Here is a 15423-nt window from a genome sequence, read left to right as displayed (position 1 = left end):
CTTTAAATGCTTTCTGGGGAACGACACACTGAAACTCTGCCAAGAGATTGCGAGGAGCTCTCTGTTAAAGGGGATGGAAAGGCGGGTGGTGGGGTATGTGGGGTGTGTGTGTGGGGGGAGACGCGGTGCCGAAGCCTGTGTGGACTATAGCTGGTGAGCTGCACGGCCCACACCACTTGTTGAAATATAGGGCTGCATGAATAATGAAAGAGGGAGAGGGGAAGCGATATTGCTAAAGCAGTCCCACAATGACATCCATCATAGTAATGCCCCGTCGCTCTGCTTCTTTTGTCTCATCCGGCGCACTAACTCCAAGTTGCGTCTCTTTGGAGGAGCGAGCGTGCTCTGTGTGTGCCTGGGCTGATAGACCAGAAGAAGCAGGAAAAGATAGATAGATAGATAGATAGATAGATAGATAGATAGATAGATAGATAGATAGATAGATAGATAGATAGATAGATAGATAGATAAGGAAAAAAAGGAGTGAAAAGTGGAGAGAAATGTGCTTCTTTTCTGCTCCCTGGGGTGGTCTCTTCATCCAGGGGCCTCAAAGAGCGAGAGAATACACCTCCCTGCTACAATGGAAGGGGGGGGGACCCACAGGGGCTGTTGCTATTTGAGTGTGTGTGTGTGTGTGTGTGTGTAGTGGGGGTGCAGCTTTAAGCAGGCCTTTGAGTGGCCTAATTGCATTGGAATACAGCAGCCTGAGAGCTGGTTCAGATCACGGCGGGCTGCTGGAGGGGTGAGCGCCCGCACCTCGACAGCCACACTCAGCAAAAGAGCCCCGGCACAAAGCGCACAATTAATGCTCTCCCTCTCGTTAACTCTCTCCCCACTTTTTGTCCTCTCCTACTTTTTTTTTATCCGCTCATCCCCCCCCCCCTCTCCCTCCATCTCTCTCTCTCACTCCGTCCTGACCGAACAGCTCAGTATGTCGTCACTCACCCACTGTATTAATCCTCCCATGCAGCCCCGTCAATCTCCCCATCTTTGATGCACACAACAATTACAGTAAAGATGAAAGGCGTGGGTCGGCTGCCTTCCCATTATGTAAGACTTGAAACAGGGAGAAAATGACTGAGATGCAAGCATGCTGGTCTGAAATAATAATAATGATAAAAAAAACTTTTAGAGGCGGATGGACATGTGATGTGTGCCGGTTCACACGTGAATATTTAAAGTAGAAACAGAATTACATGACTAAATGTTAAAGTTATAAAGAAAAAGAAAATTAGAATCTTTGCAGCCAGCCCAAAAAACAGCAAACATCACTAAGATGTTTAGCATTTACACTTTTTCTTTTATTATTGCTGCTAGAATTCAACCCAGAAAAGAAATTTGGCTGCATTTTAGTCTGGTAGATTTTAATCAATTACATTAAATTGGTATTATGTAAATGTAACAACTGAAAGATTAATGAAATCCAAACGGAACAAAATTTTATTAAATTCTAATTATTATGATGATTTTATTCATAGGGTTTGTCCATCCTGAAAAAAACAACAACCAAAAAGCAAGAATTGGTTCATAATGACTGAGCCATGAATCATTACTGAAATAGTACAAACTTTTTGCATGTCTCTCATGTAATTTATTATGCTAATCTTTTCAATTAAACCACCGCTGAGACGCATTTATGAAGGTTAACATGCTAGTAGCTTTGTCTTTAGCATTAGCGCTGTCGCTAAGCAAATCAAAGGTGGACACAAAGTGAAATACTGAAAACTATACAAACTGTTTTAAAAATTCTTAAAGTTCATTAAGTTGATATATTTTAATAATAGGATCCATATAAACATATCAGCCTTAATGTATTAATTTTTTAGTCATGGGTTGTTACAAAGTTGTTAATAACGTAGCTACTAATGTAGCTACTAATGTAGCTAATAATGTAGCGAATCTTGTTAGTTTTCTTCTTGTTGCTTTTACAAACTAATACGCTTGTTTGCAGTTTTAAGATATTTTTGGGCAAATATATCAAAGCTAATTGTTTTGTGCAGTGGAGCTTCATTCCTCCTTTCAGAGACGGCTCAGTCATTTTAGTATTAGAGACCTTACTGGTGAAAGCATTTGGATTATTGTGGATTTTTATTAGTGTTTATGATTATAGATCCTTAGATATGAATAAAACTTACTATCTTCAACTGAAACCATAAACTTTGTTGTCTCGATGTTTTTGACGTGCTGAATGTCTTCAACATGAATGCTGTTTTGTATTTAAGACCTAAGACACAACAGGAGAAACATGTTAAAATTTAGAAAACATGACCACCCTGCAACAAGGGTTCTTCTATGAAGTTGGTCATTAGCATTCTGCTACTTTCTCTGCATCATATCAGTAAAAAAATATTTTTTTTTAAATCTTCCACAGTCCAATCACAGTCTAGTTTCTCCATATTCAAACAGCCCTCACCTTGGATTCTCTGGGCCGAGTTGTGTGAGGAGGAAGTGGGCGATTCTGAAAACATTTCATATCCAACCAGCCCCAGCCTTTGATTTCCTTTATTACCGGAGCCGTGTCTTAATAAAATCTAATTATTTCCGCTCGCAGGACGTTTTCGGGTGAGAAACTGGCAGAGGGATGTGAGCTGATGTATGGGGGAGACAGTCGCCTAATTAGAGCGTTAGAAATTGAATCTTTACAGCACACGGGTCATATAATTATCCTACTGTTAATTTAACGCTTACATTCCCCACCGTTCACTTCACTCCCTTAAATGTAGCTTGGCAGCAGCTCAGCACCCCGGTGCCTGGGAGGAGGGCCCCCATCGTTGGCCCTTCCGAGCGACTGAATAACAGCAGACCCTGAAGTCCAAATAACAAGGCTCGCATCATTTATGCATTGTTAAGCCATGTAATTGAAACGAGCCGTAGTTTGCATATTACGCCATTAAAATAATGTGCTTCGCGTTTCTCCCAACACGACTGTTTAAGCCTGTGTGGCGATGTGGTAATTCCTCGAATTACAGCCTAATTACCACAATGTTCTTTTGATTTGGCCGATTTCAATGTTACGCCACAATAATGTGGAATATTAGCAGAATGAATGACCGAGCCGTGCACGGAAACTTTTTGCGGCATAACTTAAATCCTGGTGGCTGCTTGAGCCGTCAGTGCAGCTGGAGCCACATCTATAAAGGATTATTAGCCTATGAAATGAGATCCATTAAAGGCCCAATCACAAATCTTTCATTAAAGAGCTCGGCTTTACGTGGAATAGGACTATTTTGTGTGCGTTACTCTCTTGATCCTCATTATCCACTTTAAATCACAGAGTGTGCATGTGTTACTGCTGTAAACATCGTAATGATGTTTATGCTCACTATAAAAGTATATTTAATTTATGACCGGTACTAGGAATTTACAGCATATTTGCATTTTTTGTCATTTTCTTGTCAACACGCGCCTTTAAGAAATAATGTAGTAAATTATTGCAGTTTATAGCTATGAATATAGTCAACCTTTTAAAGTCTGATGCAATAAATTGTATTCAGAAAGCAATATAGTTCTAATTTTAAATCTGTATTTGATTCTCCTAACTAAAAGTTGAATGGTCGCCTTTAATTTCTGTTTGTATCATAATCGATACATTAGGCATATGTGGCTGTATTCATTAAACTTTCCCAACCAAACTGAGATTTTTAGTTTGCCCTAAAAAAACAACACAGCTAAGCAGCTTTTACCGCTGCACATTTGATCCAATCAAAAACAAGCGGAAAAAATGATGCGTTCTGTGCTACTGAGATTAAGACGACTATATCTAGGCCTCACAATGAACGATAAATCAAGTAATCGCATGATAAATTAAAAAAATCTCAATTTATCTTTCTCTTTCTTTCTACCAAAGTTGGTCTTCAGTTTGATGCTTTGGTCTCAACTAGCATTTTTTTTTTGCATTTTTTTAAGGACAGTTTTGTTTATAGAATCTACATGATTCATCTTATTTATTGTTTCTGTTGTTTTGTGTATTTATTTCGGATATTTAAAATGTCTTCCAGTTCCAGTGTTAAATATTCATTAAAATTTAAAGTTTATTGATTTTTGAGAATGTGTTCTTGCATTGTCATGCTGTCACCATTATATTACTTGAAGGGGGTCTAAAAACAACAATAGTATCGTTTATCGCGATAACGTCTGGGACAAGTTATTGTGGATCAAAATTTGTAATCGTGACAGGCCTACTTATAGCTCCTATTAAGATAATTTAAGGTCACCAAAAAGCAGAACCAAAGAACCCAACATGCTGCAATTGACCAAGTTGTTGTATTTTATAGCTATGATAGTCAAACTTTCAAATTATTAGGAAAAAGATAATATTCAGAAAGTAATAGTTTTCATTTGAACTTTTTATTTGATGCTTCTTACAAAAAGTTGCCTTTAATTTCTGTCTGTTTGGTATCATAATTGATGCACTAGGCATATATGGCTGTATTTATCAAACTTTCTCAACCAAATACAGTTTTAATTTGCAGTATTATAGTATTTTTAAAAAATACACATTCAAATTGTCCACCCTGGCCACCTAAAAAATAAAAAAAAGCAGTCAAAGCAACCATAAAAAGTTTTGGAACTCCTTCATATGGATTATAAAATAATCCAGTGCAGGTCAGAAAGAACTGAACATGCTGCAATCAGCACCTGCTTCTAACTAATTATTGCAGTTTAAAGCTATAAGTATAGTTAAATTTTAAACCTGATTCAAACAATGACGTAAAGAAAATAATAGTTTTAATTTGAACTCTGTATTTGATGCGCCTTTCAAAAAGTTGGATGACTGCCTTTAATTTCTGTCTGTTTTGTATCATATTTGATACATTAGGCGTATGTGGTTGTACTTATCAAACTTTCCCAATGAGATAGTTTTAATTTGCAGCATTCATTTTGTAAAATACAGATTAAAATTGTCCACCCTTGCCAATAAAAAAGCAGTCAAAGCAACCATAACATTTTTTTAGAAACGCCATCAACCAACACGTGGATCATAAAACAATCCACTCCAGGTCAGAGAGAACCGACCCCAATGCAATTAGCACCTGAATCTTCCTGCATGCCTCTGCATTGTTCTCATGTTCCCGTCTGCACATTTGACATGTGTCCTTGTGTGAACTTTTTTTTTTTTTTTAATAAATTAACATGGCTGAAAATGATTTGTGAGAGTGAATATTTAATATATAGGCTTTTGTGTGTTCCCTGAACACTTTGGATTTTTTTTCTTTGTGAAAGTATTTCTTTGATTGCTTTTTTATTGCCTTTTAATTTTACTGCCTGTCCACGTTATTAAATAAAATGTTTAATTACAGTTTCAGTCATTTGCATAGCAAGAAAGTTATAAATTGGAGATATCGGGACGTGTATGGGCTGATTTATTGGTTTAATTTGTTGCCACTAGGTAATAACATTATATCTGGTGGGAAGTAAATTGTTGTAGGCCAGACCAACCTACAGTGCTTTTTAATTGCATCCGTACTTGTAGGACGTATCCGCGCCTTTAAATCTAAATTGGTGACAACACCCAGAAGTTGTAAAGTTGAAATCTGCTTCCGGTCACAAAATATTGCGTTTCTGTTCGGTTTTGATTTATCCCTCGACAGAGTGAGGAGCAGCTCTGAGGAGAGACATAATCTCATCTTTTTCAGCTCTTCTAGTCCTCTCTTTCTTTATTTCTTTCTTTCTTTCTTTTGGGGGGCCTGCGTTCCTCACTCCTCCCTCCTTTATCCCTGCAAAGGCTTTGTCCCCTCAGCACAGAGCCTCTCTAAATAGAGGCCTTTAGACAGTCATGGTTTGGAGTGGGGTGGGATGGGGGGAGAGGCATCAGCAGTGATGCAACTGCTGTTGTTTCATTTACCTCTCCCTATGGCAACCAGCAGCAGTCGGCCAGGAATGTCCCCTCTCTGGACAAAGTCCTGGTCCCTGAAGCTGACACCGGGGGCAGCGACAGCTGGGACGGGATGGAGGCTTTGCCCTCCGTGCCCCGACTGGAGGCCTTAGCTTGGACTTAATCCTTCTGTTCACCTCTGTCTGTTTTCACTTCATTGGACGATGAGCAAGTCTTTGGACTCACTATTGCTTCTACAGCGGTTCTCTAGAACACACGGAAACAAATTCACTGACTTTTTTTTCCTGCTGATAGTCATTTTCTGCACAGCCTTTGTAACAATCCCACAATAAATCCTTAAAGAGCTGCAAACGTATTTCAGACGCCTCAAGTCTTCATTTACTGTCTTATTTCATTTTTTTTAAATCAAAATATTCTTATCATATGCGACACTAAAACTCAGCTCAAAGTTACTTTTTCTTTCTTGGGCTTCTGGCATCAGGTATACGCCAAGCTTTTCAAAAGTGATCATTTCCAAACTGCTACGTTTCAAGTCCGTTTACTGAAGTGCCAGACACTTTTCTCTGGATCATACCTGAGAATAGCACGGCCCTTCCCCCACCTATTGCTGCACACTGCCAGTCAGCTGCCTGAAAAAAGGCTGTCGCACTTTTCCCTCGCTTACAATAAAAACAAATTTCCCTCTACTGATATTTCAGTTGCAAATAACAAGCAGTTGATAAAGGTTACAAGATAACATTGACAAGGATTGACTTTATGTCTCATAATCAAAGTATCATATTATTTTAGTGGAAGTCTGAATAACTGTTGCTTTTCTGTTAGAGTTAAAAGCAACCAGATCAAGTTACACATGTAGTTTTAAAATTGGGGGCAAATGCAGTAAAGCAGTGTTATTTTTACTGCGTCCAATACCAGCTCGTGCCTCGCCTGTAGCCCCGCCCACTAAAGCTTTAAGTTGATTGGTTGAGCTCAGTTTGTTTACAGAGAGCAGCTGAGCATCTCTGAGAAATATCCAGTGAACAAAATCAGAACTTTAGCAGTCTGGAGATTCCCTCAGCCTAAAATGAACTGTGACATGATTATGAGGTGATCGTTATTTAATCTGGAAATGTTGTTTTATAAACTGTCTATCACTAAATTAGGAATAAACGTCTTTTGTAGTGGAAAATATTATTAATATTTATTAATCAATTAAAACATTTTTTTTTGTTAAATAAAACATCCTAGATATTGTTTTCCTGGATGATTTCCCGTTTCTTTTCAGACCTGACACTTGTTCCCTCATGAGGACATGCAAGAGAAAACCCGCTGCAGTTTGTTTAATAACTGTATTAAATACAACAGAGAACGAGGATTGTTACTTTATTTATCAAAGCACTTTTCGAACCTTTAGCTCATTTTCTTGTTAAACTTAAAACCCGCAGTTGTAATTACATTCTACTCCGTTGGATGCATGTTTATGGAACTAAAAATAGTGGGAAATTGTAGTTTTGTTGCAGCTCTAACATACGTTGTTAGCATTTTCTCAAAGTGTTTTTAATCCAGAAACGAAAACAAAAAACGCATTTGAGTTTTCCAGCTAATTAATAGTTAAACATTTATTTAGTCACTAGTTAATCTAAATAGTAATATAGTTTACATCTTTAAACTAATAGTTTGATTCCATTAATTTAAAGAAGTCGAAATGATGATGTGTAAGGAGAAATGGTGTTATGAATTTTTACACACTAAATAAGTAGCAATGCACAAATAAAACGGTCTAAAATTACTAATCAATCACCCAGCCTGCAGTGATAAATATCAAAATTGTTCTAAAAAAAAAAAGTCAACGTGTTACAAAATACACATAAAGACGACACAAATGTGCAACTAATTTGTCTCATTTAAAATAAACATGACTAAAATAATCACATTTTCACAACCTAAACTGCTGTGCACAATAACACCTTAACCAACAAAATAAATCTGCTGCCTACATCAGAGGAAATCCTCGCAGCTGGAGTTCGACTACCTGCAGTCTGAGTCCGGATAAAAACCTGACTGCCAGAGTAAATCAACTGGATCTTTCAGCCGCACCTGCTGATCCCGGAGCTCCGTCTCCTCGCGCCGCACTCCGGCTCTCCGCTTCCACAGGAGCCTCAAACAACTCGCACCTCTCCGGCAAAACAAGGCTGTGTTTGTTGAGACTCCCGCCGAGCCAATCCGCGCGCCGTTGCCCCTGGCAACCGTGTCCATCATTTCTCGACGCCCAATGAGCGACGGGGGCGGCGCGGAGTCCAGGTGCGCCTCGGCGTCCACTTGGCAGAGCGCCTGTGAGCCGCCTATGGGCAGGAGCGGATCTGTCAAATGCGAGGTTCCTTTAATAAGAGCGACCAGTCCGGCTCCGGGAGTCATGGCGACCGCAGCGTCTAACCACTACAGCATCCTCACCTCCAGCGCATCCATCGTGCACTCGGAGCCCGGCGGCATGCAGCAAGCCACGGCGTACCGGGACGCGCAGAGCTTGTTGCAGAGCGACTACCCGCTGCAGAGCAACAGCCACACGCTCAGCCACGCGCACCAGTGGATCACGGCGTTGTCCCACGGAGAGGGGACCCCGTGGTCCTCGAGCCCCATCGGCGCGGAGCAGGACATCAAGCCCGCAGTGCAGGGCGCCAGGGAGGAGATGCACAATTCCAGCAGCAGCCTGCAGCACCAGTCGCGGCCGCCGCACCTGGTGCACCAGGCGCACGGGAACCACCACGACGCGCGGGCGTGGAGGACCACCACCGCGGCGCACATACCGAGCATGGCGACGACGAACGGCCAAAGCCTTATTTACTCCCAGCCGGGCTTCGGCGTCAACGGGCTGATCCCGGGGAGCGGCCAGGGGATGCACCACCACAACCTGCGGGACAGCCACGAGGACCACCACAGCCCGCACCTCAGCGAGCACGGCCACCCCGCGTCCCAGCACCAGCACCAGCACCGGCCGCAGAGTCACCACGACCACTCGGACGAGGACACGCCGACGTCGGACGACCTGGAGCAGTTCGCCAAGCAGTTCAAGCAGCGGAGGATCAAGCTGGGCTTCACGCAGGCGGACGTGGGACTCGCCCTGGGGACCCTGTACGGAAATGTGTTTTCCCAAACGACCATATGCAGGTTTGAGGCCCTGCAGCTCAGCTTCAAAAACATGTGCAAACTGAAGCCGCTGTTGAACAAGTGGCTGGAGGAGGCGGACTCCACCTCGGGCAGCCCGACCAGCCTGGACAAGATCGCGGCGCAGGGCAGGAAACGGAAAAAACGGACCTCGATCGAGGTGAGCGTAAAGGGAGCTTTGGAGAGCCATTTTTTGAAGTGCCCTAAGCCGGCCGCGTCGGAAATAATCACCCTGGCGGACAGTCTTCACCTGGAGAAAGAAGTGGTGAGAGTTTGGTTTTGTAACAGGAGACAGAAGGAGAAGCGCATGACCCCTCCCGGAGGAGCGCTGCCGGGCAGCGAGGATGTGTACGGGGACACGCCGCCGCACCACGGGGTCCAGACCCCGGTCCAATGAACTCTACCGGACCGCTCCTCCAGGACTTGTTCATCGGTTGTTGTTTTTTTTTTAATTATTATTATTATTATTATTATTAATTATTATTTATCCCCGAGGTTATATATAAATCACTGGACTATCAGACGATCTAGTGAGTGTTTTATGTATAATAGATTGCAGTGAGCACCTCCACGATATCTGCAGTGAATGTGTGAGAGATGAAGGGAGGGTGGGAGAGGGGGGATGGGGGGATGGGGGGGGACAGTTTGTGCTCTAGGAGGACACATGCCCAGCACTGTGAGTCGACGCGGTTTCAAGGTGTAGCCCCTGTTGTGTATTCAAAATTATATTTGACTCAAAAAAATAATAATAATAAAATAAAAAAATAATAAAATAAAAATATATAATAAAAAAAACAGAGAGGGAGGGAGGTATTTTTTAGATGAAAAGCCTAGCAGAATAGTTTCCACTTTTCTACCAACTCCGACATCATTGTTGCTGTGTGCAGAAGAGGGTTAGTTTGTAGTTGCGCGTCCTGCAGCGAAGGGGGCACCGGGGATGATGATGGGGTAGGGGGTTAGGGGGTTGGGGGGCAGATAGGGGTCACAGAAAGCTGCGTTAATGGAGTGAAGTGGAGGCCAGTAAAAAAGGCTGAAGCCCCAGTCCGGTGGAGTCCCATCTGTCAGCACAGAGGTCAGCTGCCACTCATCCATTTCTATTATTATTATTATTATTATTATTATTATTATTATTATTATTATTATTATTATTATTATTATTAGTCGTGCTGCGACCTCTGCAATTAGCGGCGTAAACACAGAGACCGCTCTGGGGTTTTTTCTCAGCCATCACAACCAGTTCAATAACATGATCTCCTCCCTCAGAGCTTTTGTTCTGCTCGTAGAAGAAGAAAAAGAAGGAGGAGAAGAAGAAGATGAAGAAAAGGATCCACGGCGACTGATTGGACTATCTGGCACTTTTCCCACGACAAGATGGGCTCTAGATATCTCAGCAAAATAAAAATGAATAAATACCAACAAGACGGCAGCAAAAACATTCGGATTCACATCTGTAAATATTGTACAACTTTAAACAAAAAGTTATGGATTTATCCCTTTTTTTAAAAAAAAATTATATATATATATTTTCACTGGGGCACTTTTGTTTTTGTTTTATTCTCCCCCTTCCCCTTTTCATTATTGAGTTTCAGGATCCAGCCTACCTGCTGCCTTGTATTTGCGTGCTGTTCTTTTTGTCGCTCGAATTTAACTCTCAAATGCGATTTTTTCTTCTTCTTTTTTTTTTCTTTTTTTTTTGCGCATTTAATTTGCAGCTCTTGTGTTATTGATTTAAATGTCAGCTAATTCATTTTTGATTTGAGTCACTTCCCGTCCGCTCTGAGTGGAAAACAAAAACAATTCAAAACACAGAAACCTCCAAAACACAAAACAGCGCTTCAGAACCGGAACCGAGACGGATTATTAATATTTAGAAACGCTCAGAAATAATTCAAATGTTCCAGAACGACGCGTTCGATAATAACTAATAATAATAATATATTAACAGATATAATAATAATAATAATAATAATAATAATAATAATAATAATAATAATAATAATAATGATTTTGCACATTTTGTTTTCAAATGATTTTAAAATATATTTCCAAATTTTGCACCCTTTGAGAAAATTATTATTATTATTATTATTATTATTATTATTATTATTATTATTATTATTATTATTATTATTATTGCTTTATTGTGGAGGGACTATATGGTTACAGCAAGTCGATTTTATTTTTCTATCTTTGTTTTGTTTTTGTTTGAGCTTGTAATTTATTACGTCATTCTTATTTTATTTACGTGACGCAAAAAGATGAGATGAATCTATTTAAGCTAAACTGAGACGCAGAGGGGAGGCAGGCAGCCTGGACTAGCCAGACAGAGTTATGTATATATAAATATATGTCTTAATTCCACACAGTAGCTCGCTTTTGTTTGTTTGTTTGTTTGTTTTATGCAAATATACATATCCAGGGATTTTATTCCCACCTTTCTTTTTATTATTTTATTTTACTTTGTTTTCATTTTCTTCCCTCTCTCCTGTTTCTGCAGAAATGATCACTGGAATCTCTCCTCGGTAGCTTTAATGGAACGATCAGATTTGACTGAAGTTGTGGGATGTAGACCTGTAGCAACCCAACGCTGTGGATTTGTTCTGTTTACTGCTTGTTTTTTTATTATTATTATTACTATTATTATTATTATTTGGGGCATATTCACTGGATGAACTTGGGGTCGAGCTATCAGAGGTGATAAACGCCTGCTGGTGTTTCATCTCTCGCCACATGAACAAAGGGACTTGCACATTTTTAAATAATGAGGTTGATATTAAAAAGGCTTTTTTTCCAATGTCAAGCCTACATGTTTTTTTGTTTTTTTTTAAAGCAAACGCAGAGATAAAGCCAAGAAATGTTCCTGCTGCTGCAGCAGGTTCATGCTGTGGCTGCAGCTCCGTCGTTTGAGAGGAATTAATGGCTGCGAGAAAATGAGGCTGGATGATTGTGAGCTGATGATGTTGTTTCTGCTTCCAAACGGACTGACTTTGGCCCGGAGAGGCCACAGCTTTCATCGAGGGGAGGGGGGTTCGGTTAGGTCTTCAAGCTGGGGCCCGAGGAGCAAAAAGTGGCCCCTGGAAAGGACTGAAAGGGGTCCACTACAGTGACTGCTTTTGACCGCTTAAAAGTGTAAGTGCTTTTATTATTGTTACTATTATTTGTATTTTCTGCTTCTCATTTCAGCTGGTCTGAGATGACGACAGAAGCGATTTCTGTCATTTGTTTGCTTGACCGTAGTTTGCCAGATTCTAAACTTAAAAAGGGGCCAAACGGACCATCTCTGGGAGACAGTAGGAATAAAATCGACACTTGTAAAACGGCAAAAGCAGATATATCTTAAGAAGATACAGTGAAAGCACCAGCTCTCTGTTTTTCTATAGTACCGCTTCTCTGAAATGTTTCCTGAAGGAGGGAAAAACTGTAAGCTGCTCATTTTAGCTCCAAAGTGCCCAAATCTGCCATATTTATTATTATTATTATTGTTTTGATTTTCAATCAAATTGTTCCGTTGAGCTGGGAAAGAGATGCTCAGCATTATATGTGGATGAATAATGGGAGTTTTTGTCTGATCAGTCATCAATGACATCAAGTGAAAACACACAAACTTCCTGTTTGTAATCACTAATATGTAGTTTGATTGGTAAAAAAAAAAACAAAACAAAAAAAACTGAATGTTGGCCCTTTAATCTATCCAAACTCTGCTGAAAAGTGATTTCATTAACCTGATTGTGTTTAATCCACAAGTTTTTATGAGGATAGACAGTTTATATTATATCATCCCCACATCAGTTCAGTTGCCTCATCATTCCCCATCATCATCATCATCATCATCATCATCATCATCATCATCATCATCATCATCTACATTTGACCTGACCTGCCGTTTTTACGCGTGACACCAGGAAGCAGCTCCTCTCCCTCTCTCTAATATCCCAAGCAGACTTTTCACGGGGCCGCGTAGTAAAAAAAGGGGGTGAAGCACACCCCGGTGCCCTTCATCCGCTCTCTAGCAGATGCAATTAATAGCGCGACGCGTTAATTACACCTTCCTTTTTATTTAGGTGACTTGAAATTTCCCATCAGGCTCACAGAGAGGGAAGAGAGAGAGACAGCAAAAAAAAAAGAAAAAAAAAGATGAAGAAAGTCTGAAGCAATGGAGGAAAGTCGGTGCGCAAGCGCCATCTAGTGGCGTCAACACGACCAAAGGGTGAGTTGAAGATCTTTAATCGCTGTGATGCAGCCAGAAAAAAAACAAAAAACAACATGGTGCACGGAATCTGAATAATTCTTACTGAACAAAATGCAAGATTGCAAAGGTGTGTGGTTTTAGGGGGGAAAACAAACATAAATATGAAGATGCAGTTTATACTGAAAATGGAAATTTTAGGTTAAAATTTCCAATTGAGAATTTGAAATCTTCAAGATATCAGAACAAGCTTAAAGATGTTCTTAGTTATTTAAGTGGTTAGTGGAGTTTATCCATGTTAGTGACACTTTTTCAGTTTATTCTTAAAAAAAAAAAAATCTGCAAAAGAAATGTACGTTAACTCAAAGTGCTGTGAACTTACTGTACCTGAGGTAAAGCATCTGTGGCAAATAAGTAATGAAGATTATTTTCAGATGGAACAGAATGGGTCAAAGTTGGTCTTTTATGTTTGCCTCATTTTACAGCCACTTATTGATCAACGTGATGAAATGATGCCATGTTTATAAACGGTTCAGTCCAGAATTATTCATACCCTGGCAGAATTCATGTCAAGATGATTTTAATTCAGTCAAGAAGTTTGTCTCTGATAGGCAACGTGACACAATGATGTAAAATAGTATAAAAAAATTTAAAAGCCGTCATTTTATTGACTAACAGAATGTTGAAAATTGTTTACAGCTTTGCCAATAAATAACAGAAAAAAACTTTATCAAGCTGTTCTCATATTATTACTGAGCAGCCATTTATTTTTAATCTCCTTTGGTGTTTTGATTTTTCTTTTCTTTTTTTTCTTTTGAAGGTCAGCTGTCTGTGAGGTTGGGATGGCCTCCTTTCCATCACCCTAATCTTTATCTCCCTCCCAAACGTTGATAAGAACCATCAGACAGAAGAAACCTGTTGATTAAATTTAAAAAATGTTGTTTTTACCTGAATATGCCAAGGGTATGAATAATTTTGGCTTTCACTGGATAGAATAAGATGCAAAAATACAAAATTGAAAATAAAATTTCACTGATGGCAGACATGAGGAAACCTGGTGAGATATCTCTCTGGTGGGGAGGAAAGCTGAGCTGCTCTGGCTGAACAGCTATATGAAATTCATTTAGCTTTTTAAAATATTGTTATTAATAATATGAAATTATCATCAAAACAACGCATCCAATATGAGACTGTGAGCTGGCTGGAGAAGAACTCAGTGATATATGAGCTGAGCCTCTGTTCATGGCCTCCAGGTCAGCAGGGGGCCCCCAAGAGCCCTTGATTTTTTTTTTTTTTTTTTTCTGAAAGCGTAGAACTGGTAAGCTTTATTGGCTGTTTGTTGCTTGTAGTGAAGTTGATCAGAAATTAGGTCATTTTTTAATTTTCTCCAATTTTTATTTATTTATTTTACAAATATCAGGTTCAAAATATTTCTCATTAGAAAATATAGATTTTATTATTTTTTGACATAAGGTTGAAAACAACTTCTACTTTATTCTTAATGTCATCTATGAAAATGATGCAAACTGACTGAAATTCATTAATGGCTTAAATTCCTTTTCTAAAAATGTGCCATGTTTAGCAGCTAGGTGGCGCTGTGGGGGCTCCGGTTCGGCACTGCTGACCCACAGGGGCCACTCAGAAATCACTCAGCGAACTGGAATCAAAACTGTGGGTTGGTTTATAAACAATAACAGAATTATATTCTGTTTTTTTTTTTTTGTTTGTTTTTTTTAAATAATTAGACAAAATATATTTCAGTTTTACACACGACGGATGTATTAAGGGGGCAGTATTATGTATTTTGTGCCATTTTGTAGCACAATCAATTAGCTATGTTACCTTCAGTTGTTAATTATATCAAAATATGACTTAAAAGAAAGTTGACTTTATAATTTAACTACTCATAATTGGGCTTCTGTCTCTTTAAAAACTCCTGCTCTTTCTGAAACTCCGCCTTCAGGAAGTCATCACGACATGGCTCCTCTATTAACTCTTTACCAGCGTTTCACTGAGAAGTGGCTCCTATAATGAGCTCAGCTGATGCTCAGTTTCAACAGATGTTTGCCAATTGCTGCTGGCTAGTCTGAAGGAGCTGAGAGGGGGAGTCGAAGCTTGGTAACTGCAGCTCCAAGCAGGAACTTTGTCCTCGAAGGCGGAGCTAGGTCCACCCAGGCATTTTGCCCAGATGAATGGTTGCCATGGGAGATTAAAGGATTCCTCAAACATCCAAGAGCGAATCAAGGCAACACTCCAGGTT

At 39.9% G+C, this 15423-nt stretch overlaps 2 protein-coding genes across 4 annotated transcripts in view; one reads left to right on the top strand and one right to left on the bottom strand.

The window, feature by feature from the left end:
- fbxl4 (F-box and leucine-rich repeat protein 4) overlaps nt 1-15423 on the bottom strand; it is a 56126-nt gene that overhangs the window by 17520 nt on the left and 23183 nt on the right. The gene's annotated exons all lie outside the window — the stretch shown is intronic.
- Nucleotides 7813-11771, top strand: pou3f2b (POU class 3 homeobox 2b). The gene has a single exon (XM_008431868.3). It carries the CDS (start codon nt 8088-8090, stop codon nt 9372-9374), a length of 1287 nt encoding a protein of 428 aa, XP_008430090.1. The 5' UTR covers nt 7813-8087; the 3' UTR covers nt 9375-11771.

The sequence above is a fragment of the Poecilia reticulata genome, chromosome 16 (genome assembly GCF_904066995.2).
Source record: "Poecilia reticulata chromosome 16, P_reticulata-male-v2, whole genome shotgun sequence".
Classification (NCBI taxonomy): domain Eukaryota; kingdom Metazoa; phylum Chordata; class Actinopteri; order Cyprinodontiformes; family Poeciliidae; genus Poecilia; species Poecilia reticulata.
The sequence above is the reverse complement of the archived record's forward strand: the minus strand, read 5'-3'. Positions and strand labels throughout refer to the sequence as shown.